This window comes from Neolamprologus brichardi, chromosome 16, assembly GCF_056152115.1.
Source record: "Neolamprologus brichardi isolate AB-2024 chromosome 16, ASM5615211v1, whole genome shotgun sequence".
NCBI lineage: Eukaryota > Metazoa > Chordata > Actinopteri > Cichliformes > Cichlidae > Neolamprologus > Neolamprologus brichardi.
In genome coordinates, this window is record NC_142119.1 from 25,458,972 (window position 1) to 25,486,805 (window position 27,834).

The following is a 27,834-nucleotide window of genomic DNA, read 5'->3' on the forward strand; positions in this document are numbered from 1 at the left end:
ATTTTTTTAACCAAGTCATTTATTTATTTTTTCATTCTGGCAGTTTTATTCCCCCATAAAACAAGCAAAGCATATGTTCTCAGCTCATAAGATAAACATGCATCTTGTTGTGGTCATTGCTGTTCTTACTGGTCATTTTATTTAGGAATTGCTATATATGCCCCCCCCCCCCCCCCCCCCACACACACACACACACACACACAATTTTAGAGTACAATGAAAAAGTCATTCTAAAATCTCAAAGATATAAGGGCTGTAGATGGGTAAACAAAGCATATTACACATAACAAAAATAATTAAAAATGGAAGTAGTTCTTAACAAACACATTTGACTGGACAAAAGAAAGTAGTACACTGCTATTCCAGGAAATACTGTGAATGATAAAAAGACAAATGTTATAATCTCATGCAATCAAATCGTCTCACTGAATAGCTATTCCCATAATCCCCTTCCAGTTCCACCCTCACAACTCCACTTAAACAGTCATGAATTAAATAATGCCGCTCATACTTTACTTTCCGTGATAAAATAAATGAATGTTGTAGGCATACTTGACTTAAATGTAATCTTTATTCCTTTAGCTTTTCAGTGAAATAGGTTATAGCATTGTCTTGCATGCAGGTAATTTATACACTACAAGCATTATGCATATAAATGATGGGAGTTATTAAAGTCTTTGTAATCAAAACATTCTTGCATTATGCATACAGTATACCTTTATGTTGAACGTTTTAATTACATGCAGAATGTAATTACATGAATGGATTTATACTTTTATAACACAGAACGAGAAAAGTTTATGAAACAGTTTAGGATGGATGTGATTGGATGTGTGAATAACTGAAAAAAATGAACACAACAATATAAAATGTAAACAGAAGTAGGAAATAGCTTAGGACATGTGAGATGTGAAAAGCCCAACACAAAAGCCATATCCTTGAGGTCATTCAGAATATTGTGAGCCATATTTCACTTGGCTTTGACAAAAAACATAAAAAGATTTAATGGTGCACTCTGAGAAAACTTTTTACATAAAATAAAACAAAACCCCACCCCTTTTACAGTTATAATTTACAAAAATGTCCATTGAATATTATGTAAAAACAGCTTAACAGAAGGGACATATAATGACAACAGTATCCATGTGTCTCATAAATAAGAATTTCCAACCATATTTAAGTTTTTTTTTATAAACAATTGCATTTTTCACCTTGTAGCTCCTATTGGATGCATCAAACCCCTGTTGGCCAAATACAACAACATATGGAGAATGATTTGAAAAATGATTTAACAGTGTACAAAGTATTTTTCAAAGGTTACTGATCTGACACTGATAATCAAATATAATCAGCAAACTTCTTTGTGATTTGTTTTGATTGAAGGGTAAGTTTCTGTATTGTAATAAAAAAGCAGCCTTACCAAGGCTTCTTTGGACAAATCATGGCGCACACTCTAGCATGTATAATCACTGACATTGTCTCTAGGATTTGAAGTACTATTAGTGACAAGCAAAAATAACCTTAAAGCAGTGCATTTCTGTGTAAAGCCTATACCCGAAGATACAATCCTTTCTGAAGAGTAAAAAAAAAAGTATAAAAAGACAATTAACCAAACTATGATTTTTTTTTTCAGCAATAGCATATAACTCTCTTTTTTTTCCTGCTTGAAAAATTAAGTTGAGTAATACACCAATCAGTGATATAACAACAATTCAAGACACTGGGTAGCAGAACTAGCTGCAATACAAGTAAAGCAGTAACTAATATGCCTTTCAGAACACTAAGTAATGTCGTCTCACCTCACAAGCAGAAATAATGGATCTTTGCTCTTCAATTCATCCAAGTGAGTCATACTGTCATAGTGTAGCCTGAATGGCTCTTTTCTATTTTAGAAACTCTCCTCTAGACTCAAGCAAGCACAGTCAGTTTGGCATAGTAGATATCCATACTATAGAAGAGAATCCACTGGATGTCTTAGTCACTGTGGAAGGTTGTAAACATTTTGCATTCACTACATTGTCTTTGGTGTAGCACAGATTTCCTTTACATATCTTGTTCTTTGACATCTTTGCTCACAACCTCCTTTTCACTTTTGTCTTTTTCATATTTGTTTTTTCCATTTGTTGTCACACTGTTACATGAAGGTTGAGAGGCAGCAGAAGGTGTCAGTTTGCTTTTATTGGCACTAGACGTGTTTTTAAGTTTGTCTGTGTCATGCTTTCCCTTGTTAATGAGCTTTTTATCCTTTTGATTGTTAATATTGGATGTGTCATGGGACGTTCTGTCTTTTCCTGGACAGTTCCTTGTATAATGCCTGAATGCTCTCTGGATGACAGCAGCTGAAACCTCCTCCTGTTTGCGACGGAGGGTGGTAGTGATGGGTTCGTAGGACAACTTGGAAGGATTTGAGGCCATGAAACGCTCTTCCATTTGCTCCTTTAGAATGTCCATTTCTCCACCCTCACCTAGAACACGCTTTGTGAATGCAAACAGGATGTCTAGGCAGTGAATGCGGTCACCACTCACCATGGGTAAGTCCATAGAGATCAGGTCAAACTTGTTAGGCTTGGCTATGCGCAATGGTGGTTCCAGATTATCTGCAAATTCTGAAAGCTTTTTATACTCAATGAACTGTGTTGCATGAGGATCAAACCTTTCCCAGACCTCATAAAACGTTTCAAAATCATCCTCACTCAGTGGGTCAGCGCTCTCTTCAGTAGCTACACCAAAGTTTTCCAGGATGACTGCAATGTACATATTCACCACAATAAGGAAACAGATGATGATGTAGCTCACAAAGAAGGTAATTCCCAGTGTACGATTTCCACAGTTTCCTTTAAAAGTACTACCAGGATTCTCCATCTCAGGGTCACAGTCATCTCCATTTGTGTTGAGAATGGGATGTAGTAGGGTATCCCAGCCACCTGAGGTGGTGATTTGGAACAGACAGATCATGCTGTTTGCAAAAGTCTCAAAATTGAAAAGATCATCAATACCTCTTTCCTTCTTGACATATGCAAAGTTTGACATGGCAAAGATCGCATAGATGAACATCACCAAGAACAGCAAGAGACCAATGTTGAACAAGGCAGGGAGTGACATCATCAAGGCAAACAAGAGTGTGCGTATTCCTTTGGCACTTTTAATAAGGCGGAGGACGCGGCCAATCCGTGCCAGTCGGATGACTCTGAACAAGGTTGGTGAAAGAAAGTATTTTTCTATTATGTCAGAGAGAAACAAACCTAAAGAAAGAAATGAAATGATTAAACACTGAATGACAGATTACTGCTATATTAAAAATGTATCAGAGAGAAACTGTAAATGGAGGTGAGTCATACCGATGATTGACAGAATAACAACGATGAAATCAAATATATTCCAGCCATTCATGAAAAAGTAGTGCCGGAGTGAGATCATCTTTAATATGCACTCTCCAGTGAAGACGACAATGAATACCACATTTACATAGTAGAGAACCTTTTTCTTGTACTCTGATTGGTCATCCGTTTCCACCATCATAGTGATCATATTAAGCGATATTAGAACCATGATCACAATATCAAATGATTGCTTGGTGGTAAAATCGAAGATGTATCCTTGAATCTTGTTCTAAAACAGACATGCATAGGAAAAATAAACAACAATAATTTTTGGATTAAATAAAAGTGAGGGTTTTAATTCATACTGAATGCAGTCAAGGCTTGAGTTACATACCGATGGTCTAGGGATTGGTTTTTGTGGTTTTTTTGACCCCAGTTTTTTCATGGCATTGTAGTATTTCTTTTGTTCTTCAGTCATAAAGATGTCTTGACCTCCGAAGTAAAGAAAGCATGATAGGCATGTTGAATCACAACAACATGTTGGAAGCCAAAATACCACAAATTTGTTTAAAAAGCAGATTTGATACTTATCTTTTTCTTTTGCTGATTGAAGTTGTCTATAATGACACCAATGAAGAGATTGAGTGTGAAAAATGCTCCAAATATGATGAAAACAACAAAATAACAGTACATATATAGGTTGACCTCATAGTCTGGTTGTTCTTGTGGCTACATAGATGACAGAAAAAACGAGACATTAAAACAGAGTCATCCTTTGAATTTCTGTGTGGCATTTAGATTACTGTAAAGCCCGCCCCCCAAAATAATTTTGTTCAAATAAAAAAGGACTTCAAAGCCCGATCCAGTTTGTCACCTTCAAACTTTGATCTAACAGCTAACTGGACTATTTTATCTTTACCAAGATTATGATCTGTAAATACAGGTTAAGCATTTTGATCATGATTAAGCAGCAACAGCAGGAAAAGTTTGGTATGCATCGGGTGTAGTGTTCCACAGCTTTAACGTGGCCAAACAAAATAGGATAATCTAAAATTAATTTAACAGTGTTATATGTTTTTCGTGAACAACGTGTCATCTCCACAAAAAAGAAGGTATAATATGATTTAATTAAACATGGATATTTTATAGGAGTTCAAGCATTTCAACACTGAAATACTAAAAACATCACCACCTTGCTTTGAGAATCAACAGCAGCATACATGATGTCCATCCAACCCTTAAATGTAGCCTGCAGAAAAGAATACAGCAAGTGGCATTAAAAACACATATTGTTGTATTACAAAACTGGCACAAAATGTGACAATAATTATGAAACACAGTACTGAGTTACTTACCACTTGCAACAATGCAAGGTAACCCATGCCAACATTATCAAAGTTGACCTTGACGGTCTTCACCTTAGAATCCGTGAAATTACACTGTTTCATATGTTTCACTTGTGATACAGTAAACTTCTCATTTGTGGTTGTGTTGACACAATAGTCGAACTTTCCCGCAAATAAGTTGACCCCCATGATGCTGAAAATGAGCCAGAAGATGAGGCATACCAGCAGCACATTGAAGATAGAGGGAATGGCTCCCAATAGGGCATTGACAACCACCTGCACACACAAATCATGACATATCTGTAAAGCTGACATGGATCACAGAATCTTAAAGTGATGTATCACACTGTATACTCTGGCAATGGGAAAAAACAAATGTGTGCCAACATGCATATTGACATCACACCTCATCACAGCTATGACTAACGCCAAAGATCCAACACAACTACATGGTAAAGGTGGAAACAGAATCAGGAGAGGAGTCAGCAGATGAGTTTTAAATTTTAGATAAACATTGAAATGAACACCTTGTAGAGAAAGGAGGATGCCGCAAAATTTGATTACTGTAAAAAGAAAAATACATAAAACATAAAGAAAATCATGTTACATACGCAACAAACAATATCAAAACAGCGATACTGGCATGGAAGCTATTATGGCACTACTGACGCACATGAGAATTTGTGCATGCAAATTAGGGAATACTCTGGCTACCACGTGAGGAAAGATGATCACTGTAGCAGTGCTGTAAATCTAGACCACCACAATATGAAGGCAACTAATCAATACCTGCCTTATTGATTTCAGCAGCCGACAAAGCTGTCTCTTCAGTTACATAAGTTATCAACCTGATAAGACCATGCTTGCATAGCATGGCAAAAAACTCTAATGCCATTAGATATCACAAGAGAAAAGTGATATAAGAATAATTTGATATTTTGGTATTTATTTATTTTTTGTTTCTTAAGAGTTAGAGTAGTACTTTATAGTAGCACTTTATTTGACTTTATTTATTTCACAGCTGTTGTTTTTATTTATTTAAGTTCTTTGTACCTTCGAGTTACAGGATTTTATTTTTTGTGTTGTATTACTTTTGATTTTGAATTGATTCATTTTCATTATTAGATGTTGTGTATTAGTTCTGTAAAAAACAAACACATTTCTTGAGTCAATGAAAACAAATTTACAATATTAAAAACAGCATTTTTTTACTTATGAAAAGCACTATATAATGGGGTTGTATTCTCAGCAAGAAATTCCCGCAATGTCAAACTATTCCTTTTATCAAAATTCTGCATTACTGGTGTATATTTGAGGAGTTATTGGAAGTAAAAGTGATTTTTTTCAACTTGGAGAACAAAATACTTAAGCTTAGCAGGATGACAAATGAAGGCAGGAGAAAGGGAATTGGGGAAAGACAGGAATGGTTGCATGCAACAAATTTTATGTTTTATTGTTGAATCTGTGCTACAATAATTAAGCAATTTCTGATCGCAAAAAGGTGGCCCATCTAGAGCTAACAAGCTGTACCTAATAAAGTGGAAGTGTTCTGCACTAGTATATTGAGCTAGTGCTAGACAGCATGACTCTGAATGGATAAGTACTTTCAACAACTCTTACCCTCATGCCCTCAAAGCGTGACAGGGCTCTCAGTGGCCTCAGAGCTCTTAGAGTTCTCAGAGACTTGATGGCACCAAGTTCATTAGCACCTATTGCGTTGGCTACCAGACTAACCAGTGAGACCTAGAACACATGCAACACAAACATGTCGTGAGCAAAGAAGAAATATTACACACATTAATCAAAGACAGTGCAGTTTCATTCTACGTCTCAACACAACCAAGAACAGATTCAGCACTGTGTAAGCAGAGTTTCAACCTACATCAACAATTAGGAAGTCCAACCAGCACCAGGCATTTGTAAAATACTTGGCAAATCCATATGCCATCCACTTCAGTAACATCTCCAGAATAAAGATGTAGGTGAAAATTTTGTCTGCATACTCCAAAACTGTTTTAATAGTCTTCCTTTGCGCAATGTAGATATCCTCAAATGCCTAAATGTGTGGAAAAAGACAACCTTTAGTAATGCCAAACGTGCACATAATGAAATTTCCATAATACTCTAGAGGAAATATCTCAGAATTTGCCCCAAAACAAGTGTGAAAACAAACCATTAAAGAGGCTGATTCAATAATATTGAATTAAAACTATTGAGCAGTTTGAGAATCTATTGCTTGATGAGAGATCCTAGATAAAATATCTCACATAAATCCACAAAAGAAACCAAATTAGTCATCCAAATGCAACATTAGCTTTTTTCATGTAAATACTTACAAGAGCCCCACTGCTAAGCAGGATCATGAAGATAATAAAGCTCTCAAACCAGTTGTGCTCCACTATCCGATAACAGGTTTTTCGTAGTGTCCACCATGTTTTCCACCAGCCCACGTCTACATTTACTTGACAACAACGGAATGTCTGCACACAGGCTGAAAAAAGACAATGGGAAGATGGGGTTTTAGTCATGGAAAATGCAGATTCAAATTAAATTTAAGGTTAGGTAGGTGGTGAATTCACCAGCAGGGAAACAGGGATCGGGCTCCATAGTGTCTTCTAATTCAAAGTCTACGGAAATTGCTCCCTCTCCAGCTGGAAGACCATCCACTGTGCTTCCCTCTGAAGAGCTGAACTGTCCATCATCATCATCTTCAACGATCTGTTTATGAGAGAATGTGGATGAAAAACAAGTGTTGGGTGAACAAATACAACAGAGCTATTGAGCAGCACTATTTTCACACAGAAATAGTTATAACATATGATGGTTAAATTAAAGCAGATATATGATCACACACAAACACATGCAAAATTTTAGCCAAAACAACAAACTATTAGTGCGTTGACTCCAAAGAACAGTTGAGTGGTTCTCAACAGCAAAGGCACCAAGAAGTCTGCATTACAGTTTATACTGTTTTCCTGCTCAGTTCCATATTACTGGAGGAAGAGCACAGATAGATAGATAGATAGATAGATAGATAGATAGATAGATAGATAGATAGATAGATAGATAGATAGATAGATAGATAGATAGATAGATAGATAGATAGATAGATAGATAGATAGATAGATAAATTTAAAGCCTGACAATGCTTTGCAGTAGCCATAAGTTTGCTCCTTCAGCCTGTTGTTGTATAGCTATCTGCAGGGCGTGTCTCCTAATAGCTAGTATGAAAACAGCTTGAATGTCTTCCTGGAGAATGCAGAAGCACTTGGCTGCCCTGGGACCAGCTAATGCAGAACAGGGAATAATGTAAGCATGTTACTCTGATACATTGTATGCCCTACTGTTAATGTAATGATGCTTTGTACATCCATTCTACAACTGTAAATCTGAAAAGGGGAGCTTAATGTTACATTTATGGAAAACAACGAGTCACAAATCAACACAATATGGTTGATTTTAAAATACAAGCTATTTTGAATAATCAACAGTATTATAGCAAAGCTAACTCATTGTGTGCTGAAATCCAGAAATAATGCCTAATTGCCACTGTGTTTTACTAATCCTGAAAAATCGTAGGCACCATATTAACACCTTACAGGATATTTATCATTAAAAATATCCTTAATGTTTAGTGGTACACTGGGCTATAGTCTGTCAGTACAGTCACTGTAAAAAGAAAGTACTCCTTTTAGGTAATGTGTATCAGGACATAATAACACATTAATTAATTAATACAACCTCAGATGAACTACAAAACATTATATTTTACACACTTCCAGGTGTGAGCACATCTATAAAAGCAGACGTTTTGGCAGTTTGCTGGTCTGAGCACTCAGGTATGTGTTAACACAATGCCAAGGGGGAAAGGCATCAGCAGTGAAGTTAGAGAAGCATTTTTTACTTCCCATAAATCTGGGAAGGATTATAAGAGCATTTTGAACAAGTATGAAGTCTATCATTCTACAGTCAGAAAGTTTAACCACAAGTGGAAATCATTTTAGACCATCCACTCCTGGCTGAGCTTGCCAGGAGTGGATATCTCAGCAAATTCACCCCAAAGTCAGGCCATGCAATGCTCAGGGAAACTACAAAAAACCCAAGAGGTTTGACGGTATGAAAGTACAATTAAATAAAGACTAAACAATTATGACGTGTTTGGAAGGATTGCCACGAGAAAGCCTCTGGTCTTTAAAAACAACGTGCCAGCATTGCTTGAAAAACTGAATTTTAACAAACTACAAGTCTTCTGATGACTAAACCAAACTGGAGATGTTAGCTCATAATTCACGGTGCCTTGTTTGGTGAAAAGCAAACACATCATACCAACTGCCAAAGAGTCATAGAGTCCAACATAAACTACTTTTTATAAGTATTCTGCAGTCAAATGTGAGTGCATCTGTCCAAAAGCTAAAACGTGGCCCAAATAGGAAAATTGTCCCAACCACATCAACAGATCTACAACATAATGGCTTTAAAAAATGTGTTCATAAATGAAGGCCTTCAAAGCAATGTTGTAAACATGTGGGCTAAAATTTCTCAAGTCATACAGAAAACAGTTACTTCAAGTTAACCCCTGTTAAAGGGTTATTTTATTCTGCTCATAAGCAGTCTGATGTATTGTAAGGAGTTCTTACAGCATCTGTATCAAGCAACAACAAGTAAGCAGAAACAATACAACCCTTCCTTTAAAATACTGCCAAGAAATATTATTTTTTTCTGTTACCCATCCAAATAATAAATACATACACGGACAGCAGCAATAACAATGCAACAGTAATATTATAGAGACTCAATATATTCCTTTCCTACAACACAACACACCGTCCTCTTAGTAGGAGGATTAAGCTCCCTAGCACTCAGACTTAAATGGCTCATAATGTAATGTGCACACTGGTATTTTCCCGTCTATATGGTCTCTTCTTGTTAGAAGGCTATGGTATATGTGCAGTTAGGGAAAGTATCATGATACATGTCATTGCCATGACTGTAGATTGTAGGCTAAGTCCTTCACTTCACTTCACTTCTTCTATTTGCACACAATACAAGAATGGAAAAAACCCCAAATGACCAGTGTCACTATAATGAGTGCCCTGAAAAACTGACCTTTTTTATTGAGCCATACTATAAACCTCTGCTGTGCAATAAGGTGCTTGAGCTTTTTCATGTTCAAAGCTTGTAAAATTCAATTAAACCTGCAGGTTATCTTCCAATTTACACACAGTATGAAAACCTCAGGTAGGGCTTGAGCTATCACTTGAGACAGCATCTTACCAAAAACAAAATAAATGAGTTTAGACAAAAGAGTTTAGAGAAAAGCAAATGTTCATGCTCAGAGATGGATATACAAAGTGATCACTGCATTTCCAAGTATCAGGAACGGAAGAAATTTTATCAAGAAATTCAAAGAGAGCCACACAGTACAGAACAAGCTTGGCAGATGTAGCAAGAGAAGAATTTCAAATACTCTGGAATTTTGAACCTGGTATTTTTAAGTTTTTGTGAAATAATTTTGTTTCTGTGTGCAAAGTAAAATAATGTAAGAATTTTAAAAAAAAAACTAGGATGTTTAGAAAGGATGTTTGGAAATGAACACTAGGATGTGTTAAAATTCCTTTCTCTGTTAAACAGGACTTGGAAAAATTTGTGAAAAGTTATAGACGACTAACAATTCTGTCCTTTGCTGTATGGTAATGAATATCTAATTTACCTCACCAACAGTGTTCTTTTAAACCAAAGTCTTTGTGATTGCATTACATGTCATAAACATTTAACTTGCAATGTCATTTAAAAAATGTGCTTTAAAACAGAAATCAGGAATCTAGAGAGAGCAGTTTGACCAACAGGATCCTTACCACAGGGCATCCTACTGCATCTGATGATGCACTGCTGAAGTCCTCAGTGTTAAGATTTTCAAAGTCAGACTCTCCGACAGCAATAGGAACAGTGACAGTCACACTAGGGTTGTTGATGAACGACATTATGGAATCATCACTCCTGCTGCTGACTATGTATTTGTCCCCAGTTTTGTCCACGCCAATCACCTCTCCATTGCCATGATTGGAGATTCCGTTTGACCCCAAAGGTTTGTGGAGTTCATCCAGAGATTTTTCCTCATCCTTCTTTTGTTTCTTATCTCTAAGGCAGGCGCTGCTGCAGGTGCTTCGAAGCACCGACTTTGTGAAGGCAATGCCTTTGTGTATGCGTGCCATGGCAATTTGCAAATTGTTTGACTCAGGGTCATCTTCTTGCTTTGCCAGGTTGTCAGCACTGAATGAACTCAGCAAAAGGGCCAAGAAGAGGTTCAATACCTGTAAGGTAATGATATACAAGAAAAGATTTGTAACTGATAATAACAAAAGAGCAAATATTACTGTAAAACTGAATAATGAACAGGTTACTAAATTTTTTAAACAGATTAATGAATTAATGAATTGACCATAAAATGCAATGTACCACAAGGTTTCCTATAACCATGACCATCATGTAGAGAGTGAGACACTTGGGAATCCCAGCCACTTCCATACAGTCCCACATGGTTTCTATCCACTCTCCACAAAGCACCCGGAAAACAATGAGGAATGAATGGAAGAAGTCATTCATGTGCCAACGAGGAAGAGTGCAGTCTTCAGAAATTTTACACACACAGTCCTTGTATTGTTTTCCAAATAGCTGCATGCCCACCACAGCAAAGATGAAGACAATAATAGCCAAGACCAGTGTCAGGTTGCCCAAAGCCCCCACTGAATTACCAATTATTTTGATAAGTTTATTTAGAGTGGGCCAGGATTTAGCCAACTTGAATACTCTAAGCTGTAAAAGAGGAGGAAACAGAAGTTATTTATTAACTCAAAACACAACACAACATACATGCTATTGCATTTGTGACAAACAGAAGCATATAAATCCTTAGGAACTATGTAGATCCAAGTTTTGTCTTTCTTTTTTTTTTTTTTTTTTAAGTGCTTAACCAGAGATAGTGGCAGTAAACCAGCCTCAAATTATAATGCTCCCTCATAGCTAAAATCATTTTTATTATCAAATGTTTTTATAATGGTATACATTGGGATTTTTGCATTGTATGCTGTGCTGCATGTTCTTTCTGTCAGCATGTCAGGGGTGTGAAATCTAATGGCTAAGTCACACTAGAGTAAAAATAGGATGACAACCTCTGACTGAGAGTGGGAAAAAAAAATCTGTGGTTGCCCAGTAATTGCATAGAACTAACCATTTCAAAGGCAATGAGTAAGTTCATTGCACTTATTTGCAATAATTTTGCTCATGCCACAGTCTCCGACCACTATTTTCATAGTCTGATTATAGCATTAGGTAACAAAGCCAAAGCTAACCAAATAAACAGGGTGCTGAGTGGATGAGTGGATCTTGTAACATATTGTTTGATTATTTATTTAATTATAGCAGAGTAAACTTGCTCTTCAGGTTTGGTATTTCCTAACCAACTCAGATTTTTTGGTATTATTTGCTAAGTGACTGCAAGTTTGAATATACTGAACACAGGCAAACACTGTAATAAATGTATACAAAGATACAGATAATTCCAAAGGTTTCGCTTGCTTCTTGATGCAAGTTTAGATTATAATTAGACTTACCAATCGGAATGATCTCAAAACAGACATGTTCTTCAAATTTTCCAAACAAAGCTCTATCAAGCTTAAACTGACAATGATCCCATCAAAGATATTCCATCTCTCCTGAAAGTAATAGTATGGATCCAGTGCAATCACCTTGAAGACCATTTCAGCCGTGAAGATGCCGGTGAATATCTTTACACAGTCACACACACACACACAAAACCCCCCAGTGAAGATTAATAAAATCAATAGATATTTATATTTAAAAAATATTCTCTAAATTGAACTTACCTTATTGCCAACAGCAAGCATGTTCTGGAACCCATCAGTCATTGGATAATGTTCCATGGCCATAAACAATGTGTTTAGTGTAATGCAGATGGTGATGAATAGATCCATAAATGGGTCCATCACGATTAGTTTGACAATTTTTTTTAATTTCAGCCATCCTGGACAACACTCCCAGATTAGGAAGGTGTGGGCAAAATCATACCAGCAAGGAGGACACTTCTGCCGTGACTCTTCAAGTTCTGATTGCAAAACACATTTTGTGTGAAAGTACAATTTAACTTTTTAACACCACAGATATAGTCAGGATTGGCTATTCATGCCATGGTGAAAAACACCTACCCTCCATTGTGGTGGTTATGACACTAGCAATACTATGAGCTCTCTGTCTGGCCTCTGGGCTCTGAAGGTAGTCCATATATCCCTGGTTTATTCCTCCAATGCTCTGTCTATATTCTGTGTCAGTGGTGTCAGCCTAGGGATAGAAACAATTTTTACACATACAAACCATACCATACAAAAATATGTTGCATTTTACAGTACAAACATAAATATTTATCATCGCATAACATTTACTAAATAAATGAAAAAAAAAAAAAAAAGAGCAGAGGAAACTGTTCCACTGAAAGCTGCATATCTTTAAACTATCCAAAAAGAATATCTTACAGTAAAGCTCTGGGATAACTGACATAGTATTGGTACATTGATCATATGGTTAGAAGCTACAGCTCTGCCTATCATTGTCCAAAAGCACAAAGCAGCAGTATAAATCAAAAGCACTTGAGCCATTTCAATGACCAAGAGTCCATTATTGTATCATTGATAGACCCAGGAAGAGTTTAAGGTAACGTTAAAATTCCAAGGTTCATTTGAGTTTAGAAAAGTTGTGACTTATATTTTCTGACATGCTAAGCTGCATAGCTTGCTAAAATAACTGAGAAACAAACAAAACAAAAAACTTAGCCAAAATGACAAGCATAGTTTGTGACATACTTGTGTAATAAAATGTGTGTGTATAAGAGCCAGAAAGATGAAAAGGCCAAAAACAAATAAAAACAGAGCAATACAGTAAGCAAGTTATTGGGCTGTCTGGGCTACAGAACCCTTTCTTACATTGTCTCCAGTGGAGGCCATATCTAACGTCACTTTAGGTGGAAGGAGCCCCCCGGGTGATGAAGGGAGTGCATTCCTACCCACCAGAGACACAACGCCATTGCAGTCTACAGAGCTGTGCCTGATCTCACGCTGAAATCTGCGATGTGAAAAGAAGCTGCACTGGCTCATACTGCTGCTGCGTCGATCACACCTTTGGGGAAGAAAAAAAGAGCCCCTCCGACTCAGGGTGTCCTCAAAAATGCTGTTCTCATCATCAGCAAATTCATTTTCTGAGCCCACATCCTGGGCTTGACTTTGGAAACTGAAAAGGCTGGTCTTGCTATTCCTTCTGGGTGAGAAGAGGGGTCCATGAAAACTCAGAAAGGACTAGGAGAGAAAGATAGTCTCCGATGGATGTGATATATGACAATCGAAAAGAGGACAGAAGAGAGAGACAACGATCTTCATATGTACAAATGAAGAAAAAAAGGAACGATTTCTTTGGTGAGAAAAACTTCACGATGATGATGATTTCAATAAAAATGCAAAATTAAAACTGTTAATGAGAACAGTAAAGATCATGATAATGATCATGATAGTGGAGAAGGAAAGCATGATGATTATGGGGATGATGACGATGATCATGATGAATTGTTGCAAGAAGGAAATCGCTCATAAAAATATATATCCTGATGATGGCATATGATAGGAACTAAAGAATTTGATGAAGACAGAAGATGATGATGAAAGAGATGAAACCGATGGCAATAAAAGTGTGATGGCAGTAAAGAAAAGGTTGCATTTAGATTAATGACATGAGATAAAAGAAATCAAAACAATTTGTTAGCAGCTCATGAATGTTTAGAAAAGTTAGTAAATCCATACCAAATATCCTAAAAATTTATAATACATACACATACAACCTAAAAAATCAAATGGCTGCAATGTGTAAGTTTAAATTTGGTAGCCACATTGTCAGTCCATTTGCTTCTCCTGCCTTTCAGTCATTTTGAGCCCTGCAAGAGTTTGACAAAAGTCAGTCAATCTTCTCGCTGACAAGGCTTACAAAGAGCTTTCTGAATATATATCTGTCATACAGAGAGTAATCACAGACTGTCATTTTGAATCGTCTTTTAATAAATTACTGAAACTGGAGTGAATTTAAAACTGGTACTTTCAGTATTTTTACATGATTTTGAAATAAAGTTATATTGAAAGATGTCAACAATGAATATTTCACCATATTGAACACTGCATTAAATGCCACTATAATTTGGCAATTTAAATAAATAAAAAAAGATTAATTTAAATTATGAAAAAAATGGATTTGTACAAGCCGAGTTGGAACAAATGTAACTTATAATCGAATACACTAATTTGCAAAGCACATAAACCCAAATTGTATTCACAGTAGAAGATCGAAAACATAACAAAAGTCTGATCTGAAAAAGTGCCATTTAAGAAATATAATGGCTAAATCGGAAATTCAATGCCAGCAATATATCTAAAAACAAGTAGGACAGGTTCAGGTTTAAGTTTTTGTTGCCTCCAGTTTTGAAACATGCTGCCATCAAAATGAGACAGTAATTTTCATTAAATAGTAAAATGCCTCAGTTTAAACAGATGATATGTTTCCTGTGTTCTATTGTGAATAAAATATGAGATTTGTAAAAATTGCATTCTGTATTTATTTAAATTTTGTATAGGGTCCCAACTGTTTAGGACTGTTTCATTCTAGAGTAATTTACAATAAGTGTAGTAAAGCTACAGTAATGAAGTACCGTATAGTAATAAAATATAATACACCATGAAGATAGCTTTAGAACTGAAACGATAATATCGATTTCATGGCATAGAAAAATACCTGATGTGCAGATGAGCATTTCATGTCATATTTGAGCAGGTTTGCATCCACAGAAAAGCGACTGCGAGCCCTCTGTATACTGTCCTGTGACTCAGATTTGGGAAGTTTTCCCTCGGTCTCTTTTCCTTCTTCCTCCTTTTTTTTCTTTCGCCTGTTGCGTCTCTCCTTTGCACTTTTGGAGCTCAGCTTAGAGGCATCAGAGGAACTCTCTGTGCCACCAACTTTATCACCGGCCTCCCCACCCACTGCTGCTGCAGCAGCTACTGCTGCCTAGAAGAGGGAAGATAAGACACTGATGGTAAACAGCTGATAAATGTCCGATTCTTGATGTGAACCTCCTGGAGAGTTAGGCCCATTCTGCATGTGTGCATTCTGCCAGTCTGCCTGTGCAAGCTTCCTCCAGGTAATCCAATTGCCTCCAAATGTTATTGGTTGAGATTTAAAATGTGCTGTAGGTGTAAATAGTTGTGTTGTTGATAGTGATAGATTTGCAACCTCCATGGACCTCCCAAGAGAGAGGCAAGTCTTAAATAAAACAGGAGCCCAAATCCAGAGACCTTAGCTGAATAAGTGATCATGAGAATGTGTGGATGGATTTCTCTACTGGTAAAATATAAACATAGAAAGGAAAAAAAAGTGTCCTAAATAAAAAAAGGGAAAAGCCCTCGAATGACTATATAGGTAATAAATCACACTTACCACTTAAACATGTAGATATTATATAAAATTACTACACAACCAGTATACAGTTATATAAAATACAAAATTGCAAAACTGATTGCTACTGCTACATCCTAGATGCATGAAGGAGCGTTTTCGCAGGTCCTTCCTCCCTGCAGCTGTCAGACTGTACAATCAAAAATGCTCCCAACAATCATAGATGTTTACATCTGCACTGTAACTGCAATAATTTAATCAACCGATTCGCACTACAACCTGGGTTTGCCTCTTATCTGTAGTTAATTTTATTTAATTTAATAACTGTACAGTACTCTGTTTATAGTAACCATTGTCCTTGATGTAAATATGTATGAAAAAAATTGTGCATGTTTCTTTCCCCTTGTGGGACAGTTAAAAGATTATTCTATTCTATTCTATTCTATTCTATTCTATTCTATTCTATTCTATTCTATTCTTATTGGATTTATAGTACTTCAAAGAAGATGCATTTTGACTTAACTAAAATTATATCTTGAGAGAAATTTAAGGACTCAATCAATGTACCTGAGCTTCTTCTTGTTGTTGTCTCAGCTGCTCAACCATGGCCTTAAACTCCTCATCCTTCTCCTGAGCTTCCTTTGCAGCGGCCTGGTTCTGCTCCTCATAGGCCATGGCTACAACTGCCAAAATCAGGTTGATCAAGTAGAAGGAACCAAGGAATATGATGAGCAAAAAAAAAATCATGTAGGGCTTCCCAGATACACGCAAAGTCTGCAACGAAAAAACAAACAAGATTTTGCACTTTTTCAAATAAACTTTTTAAAATTCTTCACAATATTTTTATATACCTGCCTTTGGCTGACATGACTACACTGTGCTAAAGTGTGGAGACATGCAAAAATCCACCCCAATACAGTGGATATTTTAAAAGTTAGAGGGCCTTCAAATAGAGGTGTATCTAAAGATTGCACATGTTAACTTATATTTCCAGAATTTCTCAACTCAGAAGTAAAGATGATAAAAGTGAATTTTCTAGGTATAAAAGAAAATCACAGTAGAGCTTGGTAAAACCTCAAACAAATCACTTTCATTACCGTTTCAAATTTCAAAATCTAAAGTCGATGTCTTTCATTGATCTTCACAATGATTTTCTTTCATTCATCATTGTTATAGAGTAATAGAAACAACGAAACAAAGATTAATAACTTGTCAGCTAATTTACTACAAATCCCGCCTGTCACTCCTCTCCATTTAACTCCTCTAAACTCCATGTTTTCATATTCAGCGTGTGTAAAAACCTTAAACTTTAAATTCCACATTTTGCATTTATGTTATTTCTTGCTCTAAAACTGAAATAGCCACTCTACCATCTATGTAATTATGCTGTAGCAACAAAATATAATTGCTCTTATATTCATTTGCCTGAGACCAAAACTATATCAGCCAAATTATCTGGTGGTACATGTAAAAAAACCAAAATACAAAAGTTATGACATAAATAGACTGCAAAATTAGTTACAGTGACACACTGGACTCTAGTGTTTAGTGTTATAAATCATCCATGATGCTATTATCACATGTCTCATGGAGAGAAGGGGAATATGACAAAAGTTTAATAAAGTTTAATAACATTTTTTTTCTTCAGTAATATATATTAAGTACTTTTTTATTTGTTGGATTGTCAAATCCGTATGTGTATATGGATAAATGTTAATATGACTTTACATATAACTATCAAACAAACAAAACCGTTTCTGTTCCATTTCACATTCAAGAAATACGATCATCTGATGGCTTATTATTAGTCAGTGCAGAGTGCTTAAAAGACCTGCTTATGGGAGTCTTATTGTATTACTGTTTGCTTTTCTTGATAGTACAATGTAGGCAGTAGCCTATTTGCAGTACACCCACATGTTTTTTTGCAGCCATTGAAACTATGTTTGCCTATGTTTGCCTCAGTAGGACTCTTGTTTTCCTTTGACCAAGATGCACCTGCACGGCATTTAGATGTTTGTTTAAACAGAAAGCTCTGAATACTCTCTATAATACCGTGGTAGGAGAATGCTTTTCCCATAAACATAGCAGGCACTACAATTTCATGTCCTCAGAGAAGAAAATATGGAACAATCTGAACCACGTGAGGTTAAAAGTGTTTTTAAAAACAACCAAAGATGTTTTCATAGAAACAAAGTTAACTAAACGCAATTTCTGGAGAAACTGCAGTGGCATTGTTGATTGTAGTTTGCTTCTGGTGCAGACAAAAAATTGAAAGTAAAGATGTTGAAATATTTCTGAAATAGTCTAAAATTTTAATAGAAGCACCGAGAGCACAATCAAGCTGGTCTTTTGATGTATGAACAGTCTGTCTACAACAAATGCTATCAGACTAGTTGCCCAGGGAAGAAGAACAAGGATCACCAACAACAATAACATTTTTAATGTACCTGCTGGTAAAGGTTTTCCCAATAATCCTGGGTCATCAGTCTGAACAGTGACAGGAAGGCCCAACCAAATGAGTCAAAACTGGTGTAACCATAGTCTGGGTTCTTTCCCGCTTTGTGGCATATGTACCCCTCTGGACAATGCCTGCAAGAAATCTACTCTGTTAAGCTCTAAAGGAACTGGCACCACAACGCATTATATTCAAAATGAGCCAGAATTTTTTCTTAAAATGGCACATTTTCTCATTTTAAAGCTGTGATGTGTTTTCTGTTATCCATGTTGATAAAATTTGGTTATATGAGGAAATTGTTACATTCTGTTATTAGTTATATTTTACCCATAGTCTCAACTTTTTGGCATTGGGATTGTGTTTAATATGGACTTTATTCAGTACTCTAGTAACTGGAGAGGAAGCTTGCTTACCCAGCTCCACTGCTGTTTCCACAAAGCAGTGGATCTTTGCTATTCGAAGGAAGGTAATAATAAAGACCTGATTGGAACAGAGAGAAAATAGTAGTATTTAATAGCAGTGGTTTGTTGGAGGTCAATCACAAATACTGATGTAAGTATCAACAGTAGAAATGGGGTACAGCTCTGCAATGTACAGCAGTGATTGAGTAAATTATCTCGACTAGTTGTGATTTCTGTGTTGCAATATACACTTTTCATTTAAATTTTTAATTTTTATGTGTTAATTTGAGATTTGAGTGTTAATTTTTAAATTTCTTTTTTTTTTTCTGGGATCAAATACTTACTTTTATTTTCAAAGTCCACAGTCACATTTGTGTTACTCAAATAGCTTAGTAAAACTTCTTCTAGTATGCACTTATTTTTCAGATTGCCCATAAACAGTTGTAACCCTATTAGGGCAAAGACACTCAGGCAGAAAACTGTGAGAATCATCACATCAGCAAGCTTCTTCACTGACTGGAACAATGCAGCAACAATGGTCTTTAGGCCTGTAAACACAAAATCACTTCCAGTCAGTCAAGAGACAGTAAATATACAAAGGGATACCAGTGAGCTTTTCCTTTAGTGGTAATCCACTTAGAACGCATCCATGTTTCTTTTAGTATATTTTTTGTTTGTTTGTTTGTCTAAACCCAGTGCCAGTACTAATTAATCCATCTTGATGATCTTTTGGAAATAAGTTAGAATAAGAGCAGATTCTCTCTCTCTTTTTTCATTACCATCTACAGAACCACCTATAGGATGACATGCATTTTATAGATTGAGATTGTTAAGGATTGTTCATTTTCATACTGGTGAAACAACTCTGTGAAATAGGTGTGATAATATAAATTTGGCACTGGTGGGTCCATAGCTGCTCGAGGGTGGGCAATTGGATGAGTGTACTGTTAAACTATGAAAGAACAAAACAAATATGGTAACTACTTACCCGGAATGACAGAAATTGCTTTGAAAGCTCTTAATACTCTGAATGTCCGAAGGACTGAAACATTGCCCAGGGGTACAAACTCTGTTACATATCTGCAAGAAAAATTATAATTATTTTAGTATTCAGAGGGGCTGATGGCACAATATGGCAGCCTCGCTTCTGTCAGTCTGCCCCAGGGCAGCTGTGGCTACAACTGTAGTTTGCCTCCTCCAGTGTGTGAATGTGAGCGTGAATGAATAGTGGTATTGTAAAGCGCTTTGAGGGTCTCGAAAAGCGCTATATAAATGCAATCCATTATTATTATTATTTACAGAGATGACAATAGGTATAACATAGAGTCATGCAAAACAGCAATAATGAAGCTACAGTCAGTACCAAAAAATAACGCCAACAAGCAACGTCTCTGTTTATGAAAGCCTGATTATTTTTTTTCTTTGGTGAGTCTTTTCCAAATGTGTGACAAAAACTACAAAAATAATGAAAAAGCCCTGTACTTACGCCATGACAATGACAGAGAAATCCAGCCAGTTCCAGGGATCTCTTAGAAATGTGAACTTTCCTATACAGAACCCCCGAGCTAAAATTTTAACGAGGGATTCAAAGGTGTAAATCGCTGTAAATGTGTACCTGTTAGAAAAAGGAACACTAGTTACTCTTCACAGTATCTACACTGTGTGTATGTTATGTATGTTTGTAGAACACTTACTCCACGTTCTTTGCCCAGTCAGGTGGTTGGCTCAGTGTCATAAATGCACAGTTAGTGAGAATAGTGCACATGATCACCATGTTGAACAATTTACACGCAGTTGTCAAGGAAGTAACAGATTTTATTGTGAAAGTAAAATCATTTTTTCATGTAAATAAAGGAACAAAGTGAACATGTAATCCTGGGCTTAGGTCAGCAGACAGCTCAACATCAACATTATTCATGCATATCAGATTCATATCCTAATGAAAGGATATGAGTGTACCAGAATCTGAATTGATAGCCTTCGTAGAGGGTTGAAGGCACTCAGGAGGTACAAGGCTGGACTGGCATTGAAGCGAAAAATGACCTTTCCTTTGTTTAATACAATAAAAGTCTGGGGGAGAGAAACAGACAGACATTTATACATCTTTATACTCTTATATGGATACTCTTCGACTGTCTAGCATTATAGTTTACAACATCATGCAACACTGTGCAAAAGTCTTGGGCCACTCCTCATTTCTTTATGTTTAAAGCATTTTAAACATAGAGAAATTAAGGGTGGTTCAAGAATTTTGCTAACAACTTTATATACTGCTGTTGGTTTTCATATTTCATATGAATCATTTTTATTGGCTTCTCATCTAAGATTTAAAACCAACAGTGGAATTTTAATAGCTGCGTGCAATTTCATAAATAATGAATTAATGTAAACCCGAACACTACAGAGAAAAGATCTTAACTTGGAGCTTAGTGTTCAAGTTTAAATTCAAGCAAACCTACCTTCTGATTACTGTAGGTGGGATCCAGGTCCTCCAGTGGTATCGACACCAGACCTTGAGGAATGTCTCCATATACAAGGGGGAGTGGTTTGCCTGCCTCCAGGTCACGGTTTGGTCTGAGCTTAATTTCATTTTTGCGCTTTTTCTTCTCTCCCTTGGGTTTCTTGGCATTCTCTTCAGTAATCCGTTTTTCGATGGCTTTAAGTGACTCATGGGTAAAGGGACGGAAGCTGTCTGGACCTGGTGGTACAAGCAGCTGTTCCATCTTTTCATGCTGCACCTTCAGAGTGAGCAGCTAGCCTCGAGCAACAGAAAGGCCTCTGGCATTAGAAAGACACAATATAGGGAGCAGTTTAAACAGCAGAGTTATATTTTTCTTACATCCAACATTATTTGGCTAAAAAATGCGAATTAAAATTAGTTTTGTTATGACCTGCCTCTCATTAATAATTTTTAATCAAGAAGAAAGAACAGTGTGTTTGTTTCTGCTCTTAGGTCAGAGGATCAAGGAAGCTATAATGAGCCTAATGTTGGCTGTCATACATATAAATTCCTTTCAGCTATGGTAAAATTAGATCTAATTACCTGCTCGTCAGTAGATAAAATTAAGATTTTACATGACAATGATCAATTCCAGGTGAGACTCAACTCCTCTTCCATCCCTCAAAATGGAAAAAGTCTGCTTTTCCCTCACTGAGACAGAGCAGTGAGAGGAAAAGATCCATCTTACTAATAGGCCTGACTAATGTGATGTGTTACAAAGACCTATGCACTATTAAATATGAATGCCCCATAGACTGTGCTGTATCTCTCTCTGGGTTCCCTGCCAGAGAGTTTCAGAATGATCCAAATGCAACAGTGTCAAAGACAACTTCGACATGTTGTGCAGTGATCAAACACATGCAAGAAATCAATCCCTAAATCAGTGGTCAATCAGCTGTTCCTATCATCGAGTTATACATGTGTGATGGAATTATAACAATCAAGAGAGAACTTTTTACTTTTACTCCTTACATTTTAAATGTCTCTTGTCTCTACTTCGTAAAATAATCAAATGAGAAATTTGAGGAACATTATTATTTCCCTTCACTGCACACTTTCAAACATTGAACTGATTTGAACCTAAATGTAGGAAAAAGTAAAATATACATGAAAACCCTATTAGCATATCCATTCCCGTTTCTTATTGCACATAAAGAAAAAGGTTAAAAAATTAATGTATCATAATAGCAGTATGTTCAGGGTTAAAGTTGGCTGGAATGATCCAGAACAGTGTTTTGGGGCCAATGCCAATAAGTTGCAGTCATGGTACTTAAGCATCTCTCTAGTGTCACAGTAGAAGATAAAACCGAGTAATGTTTCTTTAAGTGGCAGGAAATTTTAAATGAAACATTCAAACAGCGCAGCAAACATCAACAAACACACAAGCTGTTTCTGTGCAGCATGTCATAGAGCAGGGGTGGGCAACTCCAGGCCTCGAGGGCCGGTGTCCCTGCAGATTTTAGATATGCCCTTGAACCAACACAGCTGATTTAGATGGCTAAATTAGCTCCTCAACATGTCCTGAAGTTCTCCAGAGGCCTGGTAACGAACTAATCATGTGATTCAAGTGTGTTGACCCAAGGTGAGATCTAAAACCCGCAGGACACCGGCCCTCGAGGCCTGGAATTGCCCACCCCTGTCATAGAGTGTGTCTGCTAGCTAAAGATACACTGCTTTATTTCTCAGGAAATCTTTGTGAAACAAGCAAAAGACTCCTGCTTCATTACTGGAAGGAGACACAGGAAAGTTGGTGTAAAAATCTTCTAAATCAAACATACAAGCAAACCCCTTGTGAACAAGGGGCAGTAGCTGGTCTGATATAATGAAGTTGTAAAAATGACTAGACCAGGAGAGGAAGAAATGTGATTATTTTTAAAGGTAAGGACTGCTCATTGACATTTGATGAATTGGAAATGTAAAGCTTGTAATTTCCTCAATCATTTTAAATACTCAATCTGTACACAGTGTGTTGCTAAAGTTTCAGTATGTTTTCTCCACATTGGGAAACTTCCTGCAAAGGAAATTGAAGTATATTAACTTTCTGTTATTCAAAGGTTGAATAAAATATACTATGGGATTTAATGCAGGCTATGCTGGTTAGTTTGCATCTCTGTTGTTAAGTTTACAGTAATGCATTATGTTGGACTGGTGTAGAGCAGCTGTGATGTTCATGGTCAGTGTTAGGTCACATCAAGGGCACCAGACATCAAATTAAATTTAAGATGATGATGCTAATTAAATTCACTCACTGAATTCCACCTTGGCTTTATACTTTCAAGGAAATCAGCTAGACAGGTCATAGAGTAACTAACTCTAGTATGAGTAGATAACTCATGTAACATCTGCCTATATGTGGGCAAGAGTAGATACAACATTTCAAATGTGTTTTTCTCTACTCTTGTACTAAATAACAGATGTTCATCAGAATTAGAATTCAGGTTGATCAAGTTAATCTGTGGTTTTCATTTGTCAGCTCAAAATCCAAATTCAGCATAAAATAAATTTAGGCCAGAGTTTCCAAAGTAAACCATCAGGCCAGTGGCGACTCTCTGCTACTGTCTTTTATATGGTGAAGATAAGTTCCTTCTTATCTTGAGGAGGAAATGTTTAGCACAAAATAAGACCCAAAGAGCACTTCTCTTATGTTCTGGCCATCACACTAAGCTAAACCTTCCTAATATTTATAAATACTGTATAGGTGATGCTGAAATCTAACAATAACCTCACTATTCCTTAAATAACTACAGTCATTAGACAATCATTTGATTTTGGCATAAACAACATAAAATCATGGATCCATCCTGCTTCGTATTAACGTTTATGGCTGCAGATGGTGATGCAATGGTATTTCTTAATATTGGGCCAAATTTATAGGCTACGGGCTACCTGACCATTGATGATGACCCATGTCCATCCATTTGTGACCACAGTAGACCCATCTTCTGTTGCCTGCTTTCAGCAGGGTAATGCAGTGTCAGAAAGCTCAAATAACCTCAGACTAGTCACTTGAACAAGACAATCGGTTCACTGCACTCAAATGACCTCCACAGTCACCACCTCTCAATCCAACAGAACACCTTTAGGATGTGGTGAAATGGGAGATTTGCATCCTGGATGAGCAGCTGACAAATCTGCAACAACTGTGTGGCACTATGATGTCAAAGCTATGGAAGCCCGTTTCCGCCACTAAAAAACAACAAAAAAAAAATTATCCACCTTTCTCGAAATTTCGAGTTAGCGCTGCGAATCGGTAATCTATGTGAATGACATAATTTCCTTGTTACCCGGAAGCTGAAGCCCACAGCTACAAATGCTACAGCTAAGCTACTAGTATTACAGCCACTCATGAATGCACAAATTGCTGATTACTTTCAGCATGGCTTCATGAATCCTTGTGGTATTAGCTGAATCACATGGCGTTACTATCAGCAAACGTACTCTCAAAAGCGCCAATTTGTGATCTGGTTTTGAGTCTGCATTCCACGTAGATTACGGATTGGCAGAGCTAACTCGAAATTTCGAGTTACTTCTCTCAAAATTTCAAGTTAATAAATCAAAATTTTGAGTTAATAAGCCGAAATTAAAAAAAAACTAAGTCAAAATCTTGAGAAAGATAACTCAAAATTTTAAGTTTATATATATATATATATATATATATATATATATATATATATATATATATATATATATATATATACATAAATGGGCTTCCATACAAAATCTCTCAGGAATGTTTTCAGGACCTTGACACTATGCCATGTAAAATGAAGGCAGTTCTGAATGCAAAGTGGATTTCAAACCTGTACTAGTAAGATACATAAGAAAGGGATGAAAATAAAGATATTTTTTGTTTATTGTATCCATGTAGCCCTACCATATTCTGGCTCCCTAAGTTATTATTAAGCTATTAAGCCTTTGACAGCTCATAGACTATAGCATTGAGACATGTTCTTTCACAATATAAAAGTAAATCACTCAGTAGTACCATACATTTTTTAGTTATTTGACACAAAATAATAATTGATGGTCTAAATACTCTAAAGTTAAAGCAATAACTACAAAACAGCTGCAACAGTAAGACAAACTTACCAAAATTCTCATGATTATCTGCAAACACAAAATAAACCTTGATTTCCTGTACCTCAGCCTGCAGTGAGTAACCTCTAAAGAGGCATGCATCATTCTGTCAGTCTGTTCCCAACTCATTATACATAACTTGAGATATGAGCCACTACCACTTCAAAGCTTCAGTGTGCCCACTTTAGTTTATCAGTAACCAGTCTGCATTACGGACGTTTGCGTACTGACCTAAGACTGAGAAATTTGTTCCCCCAACAGAACAGAATGTTCAAAAAATGTATTTGGAGTTGATTAGTCGCCAAACATTAGACTGAATCGTGGTAATAAGTTGCAATAGATGACTGACCTAGTCTATTAAACACAGTGTCAAACAGAAGCTTTAATATTTTATGTACATTACTGCAACTTAATTTGTATGACCTCAAAGTGCATCTTAGTACTTAGATGAGATAAGAGGTGGTTTGTGACACACTCACATTTCTAGCTCACAAATAATGCCTGCTGCTGTCTCCAACGAGGTACGGAGTCAAGATTCAGTCTGGCATATCCAGGGCGTTGGCAGAATAGCTGTTAACAATCTCTGAAATAAATGCTTTTATGAACAACCTGTCAGACTACCATACGGTGCAGATAGCACTGAACAGAACACTCTCATCTCTAATTGACAACAATCTAATAAAGATGTTTACAGTAGGGGAAACAGGAAGTCATCTAAAATGGAGTGTGGGTTAATAATTGCTGCCATGGCCATTAACGTTTGTAATATATTGTAAACCGCAATCTGTTGTCTTGTCTTGTCTTGAGAACTCAATCATGTTTTTCTACACAGGGCTTCCATAAAAACTGATATCAGTAACATTTATGTAGCTACAAAGACTATGCCATACTTCCAAGGTTGAAAAATATTGTGCAGATATTTGGATAACCTTCAATTTAGATAAAGGCACCAAGATAGATAGGTAGATAGTCTCTTAAATGTAACACTGTAAGACTTCTCAATCACCAACCAAAACAAAATAACTTTGAAAACAGTTCTCATAATTAGGACCACTTAAAAAAAAACCCAACAATAACAAAAACCAAAAAACACTTTCTTCTTCTTCTTCTTCTTCTTCTTCTTCTTCTTCTTCTTTTTTTTTTTTAAAGAAATTTAGGATAAAAAAGTTGCCGTGTTTACCACTCACCATTAGTTTTCCATCCTTGCCAGGTGGAGATTTCTCTGGAGAATATCTTGAAAAAGTGAAACTTTTTAGAATGATTTAAAATAAGGCTGTCAATCCGATTATGGTGTTTGACGCTTCTCCCGACGCAGACCTGGTCATTTCCACGATTCCGGTAGAAAAACCCTGAGAGAGAGAGAGAGAGAGAGAGGGAGAGAAAGAGAGCGAGACCGTGTCCGCCCCTCCGCGCAGGAGGGAGTACTGTAGTAAAGCGATTCCGGGGAGCTTCCATAATACCGAGTAAGGGCAGATACCAGATATTATTATGGTGAAAATCACTGCGTGTAATCGTCCAGAATAAGATTCTGGAGTTCAGTGAGAAAGTAACAACTTAAGCCACAGTAATAGATCTGATTGTGTTCTACAACTCTCTGTGTGCCCAAGAGGCGTGATGTCATTGGTGGCAGGTTTCTTCTGTCCGAAATGCTGTAATCCTTGAAAAAACACACAAAAAAAGCTGTTTATATCGCTTCATGGTGGCACAGCAGCAGACTATATATTCACTATTGTCGTTTTCCTTGCAAGAAATTATTGTATAAAGTTGGGTGGATGAGTGTGAGTCAGGAGTTTTAAGAGTCAGTATGTCAGTCTGATACCCTCTGGTGGATACATATGGTGGTATAGTATGGGGTGTTTCTAATGGCTGAATTGTGGCTAAAACGTGGACCTACACAAAACAAAGGTGAAATTTTAATACAAAAATTGTTACTCGAAATTTGACACCTGCTTTTTTCATCAGACTTTCAACAATATTAAACTCGTTATTCCTGTTTAAGCTTGGAAATAAGTAATTAAATAAATAAATAAATACCGGTACCAGTTATCGTTACGAGCACATTTTCCTTTACGCCTGATTCTGCTGTGGTAGCCGCAGTATCCTTTGGGGAGGAAAGGTAGTTTAGCATATAAAAGAAATAAAGGGCCTGATCTCATATTTACAACCCACAACGTGAGACAAACACGTACTGTACAGTATATCTTTTTTTCTCAACAACGGGAGCTTTAACAGAGCCTTT

The 27,834-nt window shown here is 36.6% G+C and overlaps 2 protein-coding genes across 2 annotated transcripts; both read right to left on the reverse strand.

Moving 5' to 3' along the window:
• Positions 1-552: 552 nt before the first annotated feature.
• scn1laa (sodium channel, voltage-gated, type I-like, alpha) lies at positions 553-20,796 on the reverse strand. The gene is made up of 24 exons (XM_006788521.3): positions 20,713-20,796; positions 20,505-20,633; positions 20,007-20,098; positions 19,363-19,566; positions 19,031-19,097; positions 18,610-18,751; positions 16,730-16,936; positions 15,506-15,775; positions 13,660-14,028; positions 12,889-13,021; positions 12,550-12,788; positions 12,277-12,450; positions 11,123-11,479; positions 10,522-10,977; positions 7,246-7,384; positions 7,003-7,157; positions 6,549-6,722; positions 6,287-6,409; positions 4,676-4,942; positions 4,513-4,569; positions 3,912-4,049; positions 3,715-3,819; positions 3,339-3,609; positions 553-3,242 (listed from the first exon to the last, which is right to left on the reverse strand). Exons 1-24 carry the CDS (start codon positions 20,790-20,792, stop codon positions 2,044-2,046), a joined length of 5,547 nt encoding a protein of 1,848 aa, XP_006788584.2. The 5' UTR covers positions 20,793-20,796; the 3' UTR covers positions 553-2,043.
• A 151-nt stretch (positions 20,797-20,947) lies between these two features.
• Positions 20,948-26,920, reverse strand: LOC148098275 (sodium channel protein type 2 subunit alpha-like). Its single transcript, XM_087830070.1, has 3 exons — positions 26,783-26,920; positions 21,478-21,796; positions 20,948-21,088 (listed from the first exon to the last, which is right to left on the reverse strand). The coding sequence occupies exons 2-3, from the start codon at positions 21,739-21,741 to the stop codon at positions 20,948-20,950; spliced, it is 405 nt and encodes a 134-aa protein (XP_087686196.1). The 5' UTR covers positions 21,742-21,796; positions 26,783-26,920.
• Between the last annotated feature and the right edge of the window lie 914 nt (positions 26,921-27,834).